The sequence below is a fragment of the Buteo buteo genome, chromosome 10, assembly GCF_964188355.1.
Source record: "Buteo buteo chromosome 10, bButBut1.hap1.1, whole genome shotgun sequence".
NCBI classification, from domain to species: domain Eukaryota; kingdom Metazoa; phylum Chordata; class Aves; order Accipitriformes; family Accipitridae; genus Buteo; species Buteo buteo.
This window is the reverse complement of record NC_134180.1, coordinates 1,212,347-1,227,602: the sequence shown is the minus strand read 5'-3', so window position 1 is coordinate 1,227,602 and position 15,256 is coordinate 1,212,347. Positions and strand designations below refer to the sequence as shown.

The 15,256-nt window shown below is 60.6% G+C and overlaps 2 protein-coding genes across 5 annotated transcripts; both read right to left on the bottom strand.

Moving 5' to 3' along the window:
* Positions 1–207: 207 nt before the first annotated feature.
* On the bottom strand, positions 208–4,837 carry DIRAS1 (DIRAS family GTPase 1). Its single transcript, XM_075037449.1, has 2 exons — positions 4,713–4,837; positions 208–2,064 (listed from the first exon to the last, which is right to left on the bottom strand). The coding sequence occupies exon 2, from the start codon at positions 2,038–2,040 to the stop codon at positions 1,444–1,446; it is 597 nt and encodes a 198-aa protein (XP_074893550.1). The 5' UTR covers positions 2,041–2,064; positions 4,713–4,837; the 3' UTR covers positions 208–1,443.
* Positions 4,838–7,463: 2,626 nt separating this feature from the next.
* On the bottom strand, positions 7,464–14,675 carry SLC39A3 (solute carrier family 39 member 3). 4 transcript variants are annotated; one of them, XM_075037809.1, is made up of 5 exons: positions 14,605–14,649; positions 13,798–13,889; positions 12,145–12,275; positions 11,306–11,654; positions 7,464–10,723 (listed from the first exon to the last, which is right to left on the bottom strand). In XM_075037809.1, exons 4-5 carry the CDS (start codon positions 11,510–11,512, stop codon positions 9,983–9,985), a joined length of 948 nt encoding a protein of 315 aa, XP_074893910.1. In that variant the 5' UTR covers positions 11,513–11,654; positions 12,145–12,275; positions 13,798–13,889; positions 14,605–14,649; the 3' UTR covers positions 7,464–9,982. The 4 variants fall into 4 exon arrangements, with proteins under 4 accessions (XP_074893910.1, XP_074893909.1, XP_074893908.1 ...); XM_075037808.1 differs by having other exon boundaries at positions 12,145–12,302; positions 14,605–14,639; XM_075037807.1 differs by lacking the exon at positions 12,145–12,275 and having other exon boundaries at positions 14,605–14,675.
* Positions 14,676–15,256: the final 581 nt, after the last annotated feature.

The window sequence follows — 15,256 nt, the reverse complement described above, 5'->3', positions numbered from 1 at the left end:
ACACGCGCCCGCGTGCACGCGCCCGCGCACGCATGCACGCACCTGCACACGCATGCACGCGCCCCCGCACGCATGCACGCGCACGCAAGTGCCCCCATCCCTCCTTTTTGGCCCCTTCGGGCCGAGCCGTGACCCCCCCCGGCGTGGTCCCGAGCCCCCGGCCGGGTGCTGCTCCGTGGGGACGCGGGAGCATTTCTCATCTCTTTATTGAAGGAAGACTATTTCTAGAATAAAGGCTACATCGTAATGTCACCTTGTCCCCTGGGCGCTCGGGTCATGTTGTAAAAAGCCAGGGCGGGGGGGGTGCGGGGAGCTGGGTGCAGCGCGGGGGCCCAGCCTGCCCGGGGACACCCCCTCGGGGACACCCCCTCGGGGACAGCCCCAGGGGCCCCGGCGGAGGGTGAGCAGGGCCGGAGCGAGGGGACGAACCCCGCTGGGACGGGGGGCTGGTGACAGCGCGGGGGCCCCGCTCCGGCCACGGGGGAACAAGCAGGGCTGCACCAGAGCTGGGGGGGTGGGGGGGTATCGGGGGTCCCCGGGGTGTGGGGCCAGGCCACGCCGCAGCAGGGATTCTGCGAGGGGGGGGGGATGCTGACCGCTGGCAGGGCGCTGCGGCAGGGAGCGGCAGCGCCCATCACCGTGGCATCGAGGCCCAGTCGGGCTGTGGGGCTCATCCTGCGTGGGAAGCGGGCAGTGGGGTCTGGGGCGGGGGGGGGGGCCCGGCTGGCTGCGGGGCTGGGGGTCTCCCACTGGAGCTCACCAGGATTGTGCTGGGTCAGGACCTCCCTCGGACCCGATGCTTTGTGCTTGGGCTGGCGGCTCCGGGCTGCGGCACCGGGACGGGGCTGGGGGCTCGGGGCTGCGGGGGCAGGAGGGGCCGCGGTGCCAGGACGGGGCTGGGGGCTCGGGGGGGGCAGCAGGCACCGTGCGGGGGCTGCTCCCGTCCCAGGTCTCTGCCTGCAGGAGCAGAGCGCTATGGCGTGGGGACAGGGGCGCGGGGAGGGCTTGGGACGCGTGTGACTGTCCCCAGGGGTGACACCGACACCCCCACGTCGCACCGTCCTTCCCACCCACGAGGACCGACGTGGGTTCCCCCACCGGGGAGGGGACGGGGACGGGGACCGGCCGGTGCCACCGGTTGTGCTGCAGAGTGTGCGTGGGGGGGTGTGCGTCCGTGTGCTCCCCGGCGGTGCCCGGCCGCGTGTCCCCGGTCCCGTTGAGCCGGGTGCGGGGCAGTTGAACATCCCTCAGCTCGACGGGACGCCCCGTCTTCGTCCCCAGACCTGGGGCGAGCGCAGCCCACGCCGCCGGAGCGCCGCGGCGTCCCCGCACAGTCACAGTGATGGCACGGAGGACGAGGAGACGGTCCCGCTGCGATGCCACGTCCAGCCGTGGGGGAGGAGAGGGGGGGACCGGAGGGGGGGTGCGGGCCAGTCCGGGGCTCTACATGATGCTGCACTTCCCCTTGATTTTGTCTGTCCTCTTCTGCTTGCTGGAGCGCTTCCCGTCGATGGTGAGGCTCACGTTCCTCCTCTTCTCCAGGTTCAGCAGCTCCTGGAAGAGCTCCTTGACGTTGTAGTTCATCTTGGCCGAGGTCTCCATGAAGGCGCATTTCCACTCCTTGGCCATGGCCTCCCCCTCCCTGCTCTCCACCTCCCGCTGGGTCTCGTCGCACTTGTTGCCCACCAGCATGATGGGGATGCTCTCCACGCTGCCCTTGATCTGCACGATCTGCTGGTAGATGGGCTTCAGCTCCTCCAGGGACTGCTTGCTGGTGACGGAGAAGACCAGGATGAAGGCATGGCCCTTGGAGATGGAGAGACGCTGCATGGCCGGGAACTGGTGGCTGCCCGTGGTGTCGGTGATCTGCAGGGTGCAGACGCTCTTGTCGCAGCTGATGACCTGGCGGTAGGTGTCCTCGATGGTGGGGATGTAGGTGTCCCGAAAGGTCCCCTTCACGAAGCGCAGCACCAGCGAGCTCTTGCCCACGCCGCCGGCGCCGAACACCACCACGCGGTAGTCGTTGCTCTGCTCCGGCATTTTGCCCCGGAGATGCTGCTGCCGCTGCAAGGGAGAGGGCAGAGGGAGGCGTCACGCTGAGAGCGGGCGGCTTTGGGATGGACCCCCCCAGGCACCGGGCTGGGGGGGAGAATGGGGCAGCCCCCCCCCAGACCCTAACTCACAGCCCCCTTTAAGATGCAGCCCCCCCTGCTCCAACCAGGCCAACGCAACTGGGGGGTCCCAGCACTCCCCCCCATGCCCTTGAGATGCCCTTGCCGGCGGCCGGGGCAGGACGACACTCGCCGCCCGCCTGGGGTGCAGCAGCATTTGCTATTTTTACCAGCCGCCCGCTGCGGCCATATGGCCGAGCCGCGGCCACCGGCACAGCAGCTGCGGCCGAGGCTGCCGGGCAGCGTGCTGGGGGGGGGGGGGGGGGCACGCCGGGCGTGGGACCCCCAGAGCCCCCGGGCAGCAGGAGCAGCCCTGCGGGGCAGCCGCCAGCCCAGCAAGGAGCCGGTGGCAACCTGAAGCCACCGATCGGGCTCTCCCACGCGCGGCTGCTGCGGCTGCTGAGTACGGAGGTGCCATTTCACACACACAGACCTCGGCGCCTGCCACGCTGCCCCGTGCCCTGCCACCCCGTGCCACGCTGCGTTGTGCCTTGCCACCCCGTGCCACCCCCTGCCACCCCGCACTGTCCCCTGCCACCTCGTGCCACCCTGCCCTACCCCATGTTGTGCTGCCCCGTGCCGTGCCGCTCCGTGCCATCCCTCTGCTCCGCTCCCACCCTGCGCGATGCAGTGGGGAGCGGAGAGACGTGGGCACCGGGGGAGAGCGTGGCATGGCTGTGGGCTCGTGGCCTGCAGGCTCAGAGACCCCCATGGCTGCCCTCACGCTGCCAAACCTCGGTGCCCGCTCACGGGGGATGCACGAGCCTGGGCAGGGTCCCCGCTTGTGCCCCCCCCCTCCCCGAGCAATGCAGCCCCAGGGTGTGAAGCGAGAGGGCGCAAGGAGCCGCCGATGCTGAGCCCCAGGCTGAGCATCGCCTCGGCCAGGCCCTGCCTCAGTTTCCCTACTGCAGCACAGGAATGGCAGTATCAGCTCTGCCCCATGAGGTGTCCCCAGTGCATGCAGGAGCATCTCGGAGCCTCGTGGCCATTAAACCTGCGGTGGGACGGGGTTTCTGAAGTTGCCCTGCCAACGGTGATGAGCAGGGTGGGAGGGGAGGGAAGGGGACTGCTTCGGGCAGATACTGGAGGGGGTCAGGTCTGTCTCCGGCTGGGTCTGCTCCCGCCACCCTCCACCTCAATTCAGGGACCCACAGGCCTGGAAGCGGGGGGACAGCAAAGCACCTCGGGCAGCCCCATGCTGGTGGCCACCCCGGGCACCTCTGGGGGAACCAGCCCTTTCCCACGGCCGCTGCATCCCCACCCCACAGCACCAGTGGGTCCAGATCTGGCAAACAGCCCCAATACCCCAGAACATCCCCAAACACCCAGGCAGGGGCTGGTGCCTGGAGAGCCAGGTGAGCAAACAGCTGGGAGCTGGGGAAGAAGCCCATCACCGTGGCCTCGGGCACCCAAGGAGCTTGTCCCATGGGGGGGTTCCCCGGGGAACAGGGCAGAAAAACACCCCTTGGACCCCACCATGTCGGAAGCATCACCGGCACACCGGGGCCAGGGATGGAGCAGGGGCCGTGGCTGAGCCGGTGCGTGGGAACGTCAAATCTCAGCCGGGGCTGGTGACAGTCCTGCCCGTCCCACCTGCCCACGGCGCAGCCAAAAGCGCCTCCGGCCTCGTGGCCACGGCGTGGGGCACTGGGGCCGAGGGGCTGTGCTGGATGGGTCTTCACGGCGCCTGGGGTATGCTCAAAGGCCCCGTGGCCTGTGCCCAGCAGCACCCCAACCCCAAACAGCCCTCTGTGCCTGCAGGTCTGGACCACGGCCTCCCCTCGGCTCCTGGGGATGGGGCCACTGGCCAGCCAGGGACACAGTTCAGGCCTGATCCTGCTGGGGGGCTCTGCACCGCCCCCCCCCAGCATCCTCCCACTCGGACCCCCATCGCCCTGGGAGACAAACAGGCGGTGGGGAGTGTGGGGGTCGGGATGGAGGGCAGGGCAGGGTGGAGATGCAGGGTGGAGATGGAGGGGCAGGAGAAGGGGCAGGAAAGGGGCTGCACGGAGGGGCAGGGGCAGGATGGAGATGGAGAGGCAGGGACAGGACGGAGGGGCAGGATGGAGATGGAGGGCGGGAGAAGGGGCAGGATGGAGATGGAGAGGCAGGGACAGGATGGAGATGGAGGGGCAGGATGGAGATGGAGTGGCAGGGACAGGATGAAGATGGAGGGGCAGGATGGAGGTGGAGTGGCAGGGACAGGATGGAGATGGAGGGGCAGGATGGAGGTGGAAGGCAGGAGAAGGGGCAGGATGGCGATGGAGGACGGGAGAAGGGGAAGGGGAAGGGGCCGGAGGGAGGGGCAGGGGCAGGACGGCGGGCAGAAGGGGGAGGACGGCGGGCAGGGGCAGGGACCGGGGTCCCACCGCCCCGGTCCGGGGTCCCGGCCCCGCTCCCCGGCCCCGTGCCCTGCCCTTGCCGGGGGCACCCCCCCCCCCCCCCCCCAACCCCGGTCCCCCCCGCCGGTGGCGGCTGCCCCGTCCCCGCTTCCCCCGGCTCCCCGCCGCGCCGGTCGCATTGCGGTGCCCGCCGCCTCACCGTGTCCTGCCCGGGATCCGCCCTTGGCTGCGGGCTGCGCGGCGGCCTCAGCGCATGGCCCGGCCCGGGGCGGTCCCGGCGCGGCGGCTCCGGTCCGCCCGGCGCGGCGGGGCTCGGCTCGGGGCGGTGCGGCGGAGCTCGGGCCCGGCCCGGCGCGGCGGGGCTCGGTGCGGTGCGGTGCGGCGGGGCTGGGCTCGGCACGGCTCGGCTCGGTGCGGTGCGGCCGCCGCAGAGCCGATCCCGCCCCGCCGCCGGCCCCGCCCGCCGCGCCCGCCCCGCCCGGGGCCGCCGGACCCCCGGGTCCAGCCCCGAGCGGGCTCCGGGACGGGGCGGCGGCGGCGGAGGGGGACGGGCGGGATGGGGATGCACGGAGAGGGACAGGCGGAGAGGGATGGGGACGGGGACAGACGGACAGGGGCACGTGGACAGGGATGGGGACAGGGACATGCAGACAGACAGGGATGGGGACACACGGACGGGGATGGGGATAGGGACAGACAGACGGGGATGCGGACAGGGACAGACAGATGGGGATGGGGACACACGGATGGGGATACATGGACAGGGATGAGGACAGGGACATGCAGACAGACAGGGATGGGGACAGGGACACACGGACAGGGATGGGGACAGACGGACGGGGATGGGGACAGGGACACATGGACAGGGATGGGGACATGTGGACAGGGATGAGGACAGGGACATGCAGACAGACAGGGATGGGGACACACGGACGGGGATGGGGACACACGGATAGGGACACAGAGAGAGGTATGGGGACAGGGACACACGGACGGGAATGGGGACACACTGATGGGGATGGGGACACACGGATGGGGATACATGGACAGGGATGAGGACAGGGACATGCAGACAGACAGGGATGGGGACAGGGACACACGGACAGGGATGGGGACACACGGATGGGGATGGGGACAGGGACACATGGACAGGGATGGGGACATGTGGACAGGGATGAGGACAGGGACATGCAGACAGAGAGGGATGGGGACAGGGACGGGGACAGGGACACACAGACAGGGACACACGGAGAGGGATGGGGACATATGGACAGGAATGGGACAGGAACACACAGGGACAGATGGACAGGGATACAGGGGGATGAAGACACACAGACAGGCATGTGGACATGGACCACACGGGCACAGGTGGGGACACGGACACACATGGAGAAGAACACAGATGCACAGACAGGGATGCACAGCCCAGGGACACATGGACAGGGACAGAGACCCACAGATGGTGACAGGGGGACTGAGGGACACACAGACAGGAGAGATGGACACCGCCACTCCAAGCTGGCAGGGCGCAGGCAGTGGCAGGGTGTTGTAAGCCGCCCTGGCAGTTGGGGGTGGCCTGGGCAGCAGGGTCCACTTTTGGGGACAGAGTTGCCAGTGCTGCCACCGTGCCAGGCCAGCACAGGACCGGGAAGCCGTGCGCGGTGGCACCGCGAGGCCTGTGTCACCAACTGCAGTGTCCCCTCCCTGGGCACCGTGGCAGAGCAGAATCAGGAGCCCCAAACTCCCCCCCCCCCGGCCAGGGGCAGAGCTGCTCCTCACAGCAGCACCTGGGCCACAACCCCCCTGTGAGGGGACGTGCTGGGGGTCCTCGGATGGCACTCGGGGAGGAGGGGGGCCATGGGACCCTCAGCCCACTTCCCCAGTGCCAGCTGAGCAGGATTGGGGCCTGAGCAGCTTATGGGTACAGGCTCAAGGGCTGACTGTCCCCAGCGAGGCCTCACCACAGAGGGGCCGGCTCCTGCTCCGAGGGTCCTGCAGCTGAGGCGCAGCCCCCCCAAGAGCCGTGGGGCTCTGCTGCAGGGGAAAATCCAGCTCCCTGCCCCGCTGCCGGCACAGGGTACAGCGTGGCTGGAGCTTGAGGTGACCACAGGCCCTGGGAGCCGAAGGTCCCTGCCAAGGTCAGGGTCTGCCGGCGCTGGGGACCGTGGCCGGGGGGCTGCCGGTCCAGCGGAGGGGCTGCCAGGCCAGGCTGCGTGACTCACGCTCACTCCTGAGCAGCAGCAATTAAAATCCGCAGCTTCTATTAATAGCTGCCGGCGGAGGAGCGGGGCCATGGCGGCACCCACGCGGCTGTCAACACGCATCCCATTGAGAAGCGCTGCCGGGCCCTGCGGGAGCAGAGGCGGGGGGGTGACTACGGCCACCTCTCCCCCAGCCCCCGTGGGGGACAGCAGCCTTCCCCCTCGGGGACAGGGCCCACTCTGGCAGCCACAGGGACGGGGTGGTGGGTAGCCACAGCCCCTTCCCGATGAAAAGCCACCCTGCCAGGCAGTCCCCCATCCATCCCTGCAGTCCCCCGCAGCGTTATTAGCTGGACCGATACTACTCGTTAGAGGAAATGAATGAGTTTCCTTGATCATTTTCGCTGCAGCTCCTCCTCCGTTTCATTGAGTCCCCAGCTCCCCGCCAAGCCTTACGCAACGGGGAGGCTGCCGGCTGCACACGCAAGGCTGAATCACACCGATGGCGAGCAGGCTGTGGGGTGGGAAAAGGGGGGGGGATGACGACGACTGGATGATCCAGCCCCCAGCCGCCTCGTGCTGCCACCCACCCAGTCCCCCTAGTGGGGTTTGCCACCCTGAGGAGGGGGCAGGGGGATCTCAGCCCACCTTAGGGACATGCACGTGCACCCGCCACGTGATCTGGGCACCGAGCAGCCGGCAGAGCGACAGGGGACTTCAAATAAACAAGTGACACAAAGGGGAGAAGGCCAGAGCCTTTATTGGGAGCAGCAGATAGGACTTGTCCTTCTCCACTCCTAAACCAACCCAGGAGCACTGGACTTTGCCACTCACATGTGAATACGTTCCCCCCACCCCAGGCATGGAGGAGCACCCCCAGGGTGGCAGGAAGAGGGGTGACAACTCAGCAGCTCACAACACTTCACAACCCCCCATCCCTGCTCCTCTGGCCAGCCCTGAGCCCAAATTCCACCAGCAGAAAGGGTGTAAGACCCCCCACCCTGTTGTCATGCTGCCTCCACACCCAAGGACCTCGGGGTGTGTGTGGGGGGTATCATCCATCCCTGCTTGCATTAGGGGAGCCCTGCTCATCTCTTGGGCACTGGTTAAGAAATCTCCCATGAACAGCTTGTCTTGGCTTTAGTACACCAGCCCCTGGAGTGCAGATGGGGCCAGGTGGGAGGAAGGATGAGGAAGATGAGATGCGGGACAGGGCACTAGGATACACCATGACCTCAGGGCCCCGCCTTTACCAAAACCATGCTTGCATTTGCTTAGATACAGGGGGGAGGAATGAACAAACAAACAAAAAAACTATAAGAAAAGCATTAGCTGCAGAAAGTCAGAGGCAGAAGCAGGAACCCCATGGTTGTGCCTGAGAAGGGACACTGCCCCCCAACCCAGCATCACACCTCACATCTCCCCCCTTGGCCCACTGGCCTGGGACAACCACCAGCACAGAGAAACACCCGATGGGAGTGATGCTGCCCTGCATGAGTTGCCTGCAAGAAGTGAAATAACACACAGAGGTTTACCACGTCGAGGCAAATTACATTCTCATCAGGCCCTGCTAATTTGTGTCATCTCAGGCCTAAAATAACCCTCCCTCCCCCCTTCCACTCCAGGTTTTTCAAAGCAAGATTAATTGACTTTGGTATGTTGCAGCAATTAAAATAGCGAGCACCAGGAACTGTCAGATGATCCTCATCAGCCTCCATATGCTGCAGCTGTGCTAACCACTGGCTCCAAGATGCTGCTTCACAGTCTCACCCATCCTTCTTCCCACTTGGATCATGATAACAGGGACTGCGCCACAGCTAAGCCCGCTCTACATCGTTATAATTCCATCAGCACTTCTAAAAGCTTTGCTTTGCCTGCAGAAGCTGCTGCAGAAGCGAAGGCTACATCTAATTAAAATGCATCCCCCATGAGAGGCCAGCGAGGAGCCCGGCTGCATTACCCTGCCGGGCTGCAGAGCGGGAGCTGCTCTCTTGTGTTACAGCCACAGGAGGTTCCCGGCTCCAGCCTCTGATCCAAGCTCCTCACCTAGGAGGGCAAATCCAAAGGATCACGACAGGATCCATAGCAGGCTGAGCTTCCTCAGGGGCTGCGCTCTGGAGAGACAGAAAGATCTGCTCATGTGCAGTCAGATTGCAAGTGCCTCTAATCAGCCCTTCCACAACCTCACAAACCCCCAGGGAAGAGATTTCTCTCCTTTGAAAACACCAACAAAACGCCCTGCAAAGCCTCTGTAGCGCAGTACAGCCACATGAGTCTGCTGACAGCGAGAGCACAGGCTCTGGGAGCAGCCCCAAAGATGTGTTTGATGGTGACTGCTAAACCCATTTCACTGCAGACCATTTAAACACAAGCGCTTGCCCTAAAATATTAATGCTGAAAATTGCTGCTGCCCGTTTCTTACAAACTAATGGATCCCGGGCTCCGCGAGTGCTGTGAGAGAGCCTGCAGACAGGGCCACGAGGATTTTCAAACAATACTTTAACACACTGCTGGAGGTTTTCTTTAGGGAATGCTAAACATATGGATGAGATGCAGAGAATGAAGCATGGGACAGGGGCATGGCCCAGCCTCATTTCTTCCATTAATCACTCTGAGAAACAAAAGCTCCCAGAGCCACTCGTGGGTTAAAATGGAAGCTCTGCTCAGAGGGAGCAGTGGCACCAGGCACACCGAGCAGCACCAGAAGGGATGTTATTTTTGGCAGCTATTACAACCAGGTTTTGCTCAAAACTAAGCTAGCAAAAGCAGCTTAGTGCAGCTGTGCAATCCGTGATCCCACCTGCTTTTGACTTTATTTCTGTTATTGTTTCTCACCTTCTCAGAGCCTGAGAGCCAAGGAAGCATGCTCTCAGCCATAGCTTCTGCAATGAGTGTGAGGGGAAGGAGGGAGGGGGCTGGCTGTGCAGATTAACAGAAAGCCACATGCTTGATGAGCTCTTTGAAGGCAGCCTTAGAACCAGATTCTTAATGTTTTGTGTTGACTAACCTCTGCACAAGCTGCTGCACCTGCAGATCCAACAGGCAGGGACAATACCTTGTGAAACCTACACTGGGACACTCCTCATTTTTATCTCCCTCTGAGCACAAAGGAAGAAGTTCTCCTTCAGGTCAATATGGAAATAGCGCTGGACTGTGATGTTTCACTTGGCTGGTGAGCTTCAGTGTCCCCCTTGGCTGAAGAGGAGGCTCATCTCTGGTGCCATTTGCAAGGGAAGGAGGTGAGGTTTGCTTTCCATCACTCCCGTGCTCACCACTTGAAGAAGACCAGCCCAGCCAGAGCTGTGTAGCCCAGCACCAGAAAGAGAACCTTCAAGAGACGGTCGTTCTTGTCTTCCAACTCCTTTGCAAGGATCTCAAAGAAGGTGATGAACAGGAAAGTGCCCCCTGCAATGCCTTGCAGGAGCAGGGAAGTGATGTTGCTGGCTGCATTTTGGGTGCTTTCAATCCCCATCCCAATGCTAATGCCCAGAGGAATCATCAGGCTCACTGTCACAGCCATCTTCACAGCATCCTTCAGTGGCAACGAGGTCTTGGCCATGCTGATGCCCAATGCCACCGCTACTAGCGTCTCGTGAATTGCAACTCCGAGGAACAAGCTCATGACTTTGCCGCCCTCCTCCTGCAAGCCCAGGGCCAGTCCCTCAAAGATGGAATGCGTACACAAAGCAAACACCAGCCCAATGAGCCGTAAGGGGCTGGAGCGGGAGAGCTCCTGGATATTCAGGCCGTGGCTGTGGGAGTGGTGACCATGTTCACTGTACAATGTGCGCCCTCGGGAAGATGCAATGAAGGGACTCTCGTATTCAGAGTCACTCCCGACATCCGAACCGGCATTGAAGGTCTCTAAGTCAATGAAGGAGGGCTTTTCCTTCTGGAAGGTCAAGATGAGCTGCTCCACAAAGACCGTCACAAAGAAGCCAACCATCATGATGGTCTCAGCTACCGGGTAGTCCGTGGTCACGTTCCCCTGCCTGAGAACTTCATCAAGCTGGAATGAAGCAAACAATCCACAGTGAATCAGTCACCTTTGTCCCTCTAAAGGGAAATATTCCTATTGTGCTCACACACAACTCTAAATGGACACTAAAAATTGGCCCATGATTCTCTAATACCCTTGTATACAGGCCTCAACATAAGACACAGGGAACCTATTTCCCTTCCAGTGGAAGGTTTGTGGCTGTCTGCAAGTGTTTGGAACACAGGCTTGACAGCAGGAGTTTAAGCCTCACACCACAGGCAATGCTCAGCCTCCTTCTGCACCAAAAAGACTCCAGTGACTCCACCCAGACAGTCAGCAGTAGCCGAATGGGAGGCAGGCACAGCTCACCCTGCTGATCTGGAACACCAGGCACAGCACAGCTGTTTCTGAGGAGGCTTTGTAGGCCACTCTGGCAAGGAGTGGACCTCTAACCCTCCACTTCCATTTTCCACAGGGGCAGAGGTCTGGTGGCCTGGGCTCCTGCAGGGCAGGAGAAGGGAGGGTAGTATCCCCCGTATACGGGTCCCTAACATACTCAGTGGCACAGGTTCATTAAAATCGCTCATAAGCAAGAGGCTCGTAAGCAGTTACCTTTTCTCTGACAGCAGGCAGCAAGGCATTGAAGCAGGTGGCCAGGAAGACCCCTCCTCCAAAAGAATTGCAGAGGGCAAGGACCTTCTTGGAGCGATGAGCTTTCTCATAATCAGCCTCAATTATCTTGACAGGGAGGAGGGACCCAGCCAGCATGAGGACACAGATGCCCAGCAGACACAGCACTTTGGCAACCATGATCTTCATTGTGCTTCCTGGTGAACGCTCGCTTCCAAGGGCCCTGTGGATGGCAGCTGGTGGGGGTCCCTCTGGCCGCTGTTAGAGCGGGCACATCAGCAGGCAATGGCACAGACAGACCTCAAGGGAAAGGTACTCCTGGGCTCAGTACCTGCGGACAGGAGTAAAAAAAAAAAAAAAAAGAGAGGTTTTCCTAGATAAGCATATACCATGCAGAACAGCACCTTGCATCTCAAGCTGCCTGCCAGCCTCTATACAGCAATGACCTTAACTCCCCAGAGGCAAGGAGTGGAGATAACAGCAGCAGCACCTCACACACAATGGCAGAGAAAAACTTAACTGCAGCAACTTAAAAACCTTGTAAGAATTGCACTGGCCACGCAGAACTGGCACAGCCTCAGTTTTTAGAGGTTCCATTTGAAACACCTACACCATGACAGACACAAAACACTTGATCTTGCAATAAGATCCACCTGAGTCCAACTAAAGGATCAAGTCTTTGTTTTTTAACCATGAGAAAAGAATATGGACTTGAGCTGGTGGTATTTGTCACCCAGAAATTAACTTAAAGATCTCCCTTCAACATCCATACAGGTTTTTTTGTACTGCCCTTGAAGCAAGACTATCAGATTCATACATACTCAGTTTCCCGAGCCACTGTCACTGTCTCCCTAGGGTGGGTTGCAGCCTCTACAGTTGGTTGCTTGTTCTGAACCAGGAGTCAGGAGAAGTTTCGATTGCCGATCAATATGCACGTCTCTAAAGGGAAACCCTAGAGAGAAATTCACTGCAAGGTTCTCTGTTGTCCATAGGGTGTACCAAAAGAGGAGGCAGAGGTTGTTTCATACAAGAGAAAAATGCCAAGATTTGAGTTGCCTAGGTCACAAAAATTGACTCAATCTGAAATGTAAAAGTGTTTCCCTGCAGGTTACATGCAGTGGCAGTGAAACTTGTTTTCCTAAAATCATTTTACAAAATAACAATGCTATTTATAAAATCTATTTATAAAAATACATAAACGTGAACAGGTCCCCCTACTGCTGCTCATTCTTGCAGCAGCACAGCCAGCACCTCAGAGGATTTCACTTATCACTGGCACCAAATTGACTTGTAAAGTCAAATCAATGGCACCTCAAGAAGGTTCTCTTGCAAGTCACCCAGGTAAGGGCTGCCAGACAGCCCCCAGCACTGACAAGATGCTGCAGTGTGCATCGTGGTAACAAACTAACACTGAACACTTCCAGCCACACTGACACCCACACCCGTGATGGACAAGGTAAATAATTGGATACCTGTTTGTTGGAGCGGCAAATTAATTTTAATACGAGAGATTCCTGAGGCTAAAGTCTCCCTTGAGGGCTGACAGCATTAATCACTATCACCATTTCTGCACAGCGGGCGGCATAAATGGTGCTTTTATTAAAAGGAAAGCAGGAGACTGAATGACTCTGTACTTGGTAAGGGAGTTTAAAGCCTTTTTCCAAGTTTGCCATTCAAGCAGGAGTGAACAGAGAGGTCATGGTGGTCAGGCCATCTGCAGCAGGTCTGGTTCTCAGCCGGGTATCCAAGGGAAGTGATGTTCATCAGAAAACCCTGCTCAGATGACACTGATTGACTCACTCCCTGGTGAACCCAGCAGACAAGCCAGGTCTGAACAAGTCCAGAGCCTGAAATCTCGGTGTATGTTGACAGGGCTTCCACAGCAGGCACCCTGTCACTGCGGCTGACGAGCCGCCTCCCTCTCCAGAGGCATTGACTCCAGGACTGCCAACGCTCATCAGCACTGTGCTGACACAGCTAACGAGTCACACCGCCTTTGTAAAGCACGCGCTGCGGTTTCAGCATCAACAGAATGACAAGGGTTTCACGTCGCACGGTGATGGTGTGTTGTTATGCCAAGCTTCTCAAATGAACTCTCAGAAAACGATGTTAGCAACAACACCTTGGGATTACAGATCACGAGAGCTTGTGACTGCACCTGCTGGGTGTGAAGGCACCACCCACACCTGCTGTGTTAGGCAGCCAGACAGCTCCCAGGACAGAGGAGAGAAAGAAAAATCTCCTTTTTCCAGAATTCACACCTCCTCTGGAACACGCCGGGCTTCCACTCAGAAATTCAGAAACCCCTGATCTAATTTTTTTTTCCTTTTCTTTTTTTAACCCAGCAACAGCCCCCAACAAAGCACAGAGCCTCAAGCTCCCGACAGCAGGTGGACCAGCCGCCCTCCAGTGCCCCCTGACCTGGGGTGGAAAGCAGCTTAGCGAAAAACAAAGCGGTAAAGTACAAGAAATACCTTGTGTTTCTCCTCGCCTGCTCTTTCTGACAGCCCAGCGTTCAGAAGCCAGCGCCACCAACGTCTGGACTATTTCATGAGCCTGAAAACTTCTGTAATAAAGAATTAACTCAGGACAGGTACTGCTTGGCTTAGTGGCCCATAATGAAACATTCAAGCAATGAAAAGTTCTATATAAAGTACACAGCACTCTGTGGGAGGAAAAAAAAAGGGGGGGGGTTCCTTGTGTGATCCTTTCAGTATCATTTTTTTCTGCTAAAAACACGTGCTCACGATGCCCCCAACACAGCGAAGACAGCACGGTGCTGAAACCAGGCTGGATTCCCCCAGAGCCCCACTTGTCCCAGTACCTCCCAACATCTGAAGCCTTTTGAAATCGTCCTGGTCACCCTGTAGAAGGGGGTGCTGGGGGGGGGCTCCGCCCAGGCCACCAGAGCAGACATAAACCTGCTTGAGCACCCCCAAAACGTGCAGAAATGGGCGGCGGGGGACGACAGGACTAGAAGGGTCACTGGGAGAAGGGGGTCGGCAGCCCGGGGCTTGCTTCAGCCGGGGAGCGGGATTTCCCCTCACAGCAGGGACGGGGCCCAGCCTGAGCCCTCCCCCGCCCCCCAAACCCGGCCACCGACCCCCCCTAGCCCCCATTTACCTCAGCAACAGCCCCCCCAGCCCCGCTATTACCCCCGTAATGCCTCCCGGCCCCCCCAGCCCCTCCATTACCTCACGAAACCGCCCCCCGCCCGCCCTTACCCCCAACCGCCACCTCCCGTTACCCCGGCAACGGCCCCCCCCTCCCCATCCACTCACGCGCCGGCTCCCGCTCGCGCCCCCGTCCAGGCGGCCTCCGCAACGCGCTCCCGCCCACGACGCCCTCCCATTGGCCGAGACGGGAAGCCCGGCTTGCCCATTGGCCGCGAGAGCCGCCCTTCAGCCCGCCCACGCTTGGCGGTGTCTCGGTGTTTGCGGGGAGCCGCCGAATAACGCCCGCGGGAAACACGGAACGGGACGGCGGGTTCCGGGGCACCGGCGGCCCCGCTGAGCTGTCCCGGGACGGCTGGGAGGGAGGCGGCCAAACCGGCGGAGGAGACCCACAGCCAAGGAAGAGCATCCTCCACCACTACACTCCCTATTCCTGCAGGTTTTCGGCTACTTTTAGTTAAAGAAACACGTCAATTCGGTTAGAATAGCGCAGAAGGCCCCAGGGAGAGCAGAAGCGAGCCTAAAAAAATATCAGTTTTCTTGCTGTCAGCAAAGTTAGGAGATGTGGGAGTTCAGAAGGAAACCCTCTCTGCCTCAAGCAGGCTGCCAGCTCCCCGCTTCGAGTTCAGCCACAGGCACAGCAGGCAGGCCATACCCAGAGCCGCAGCCACCAAAACGCCAGTCCTCCTCCATCGAGGACCGGCCACAGCCTTACCGGAGCAGGAGAGCTTCCCCCTGGAGAGCTGCTCCTCGGACTCCG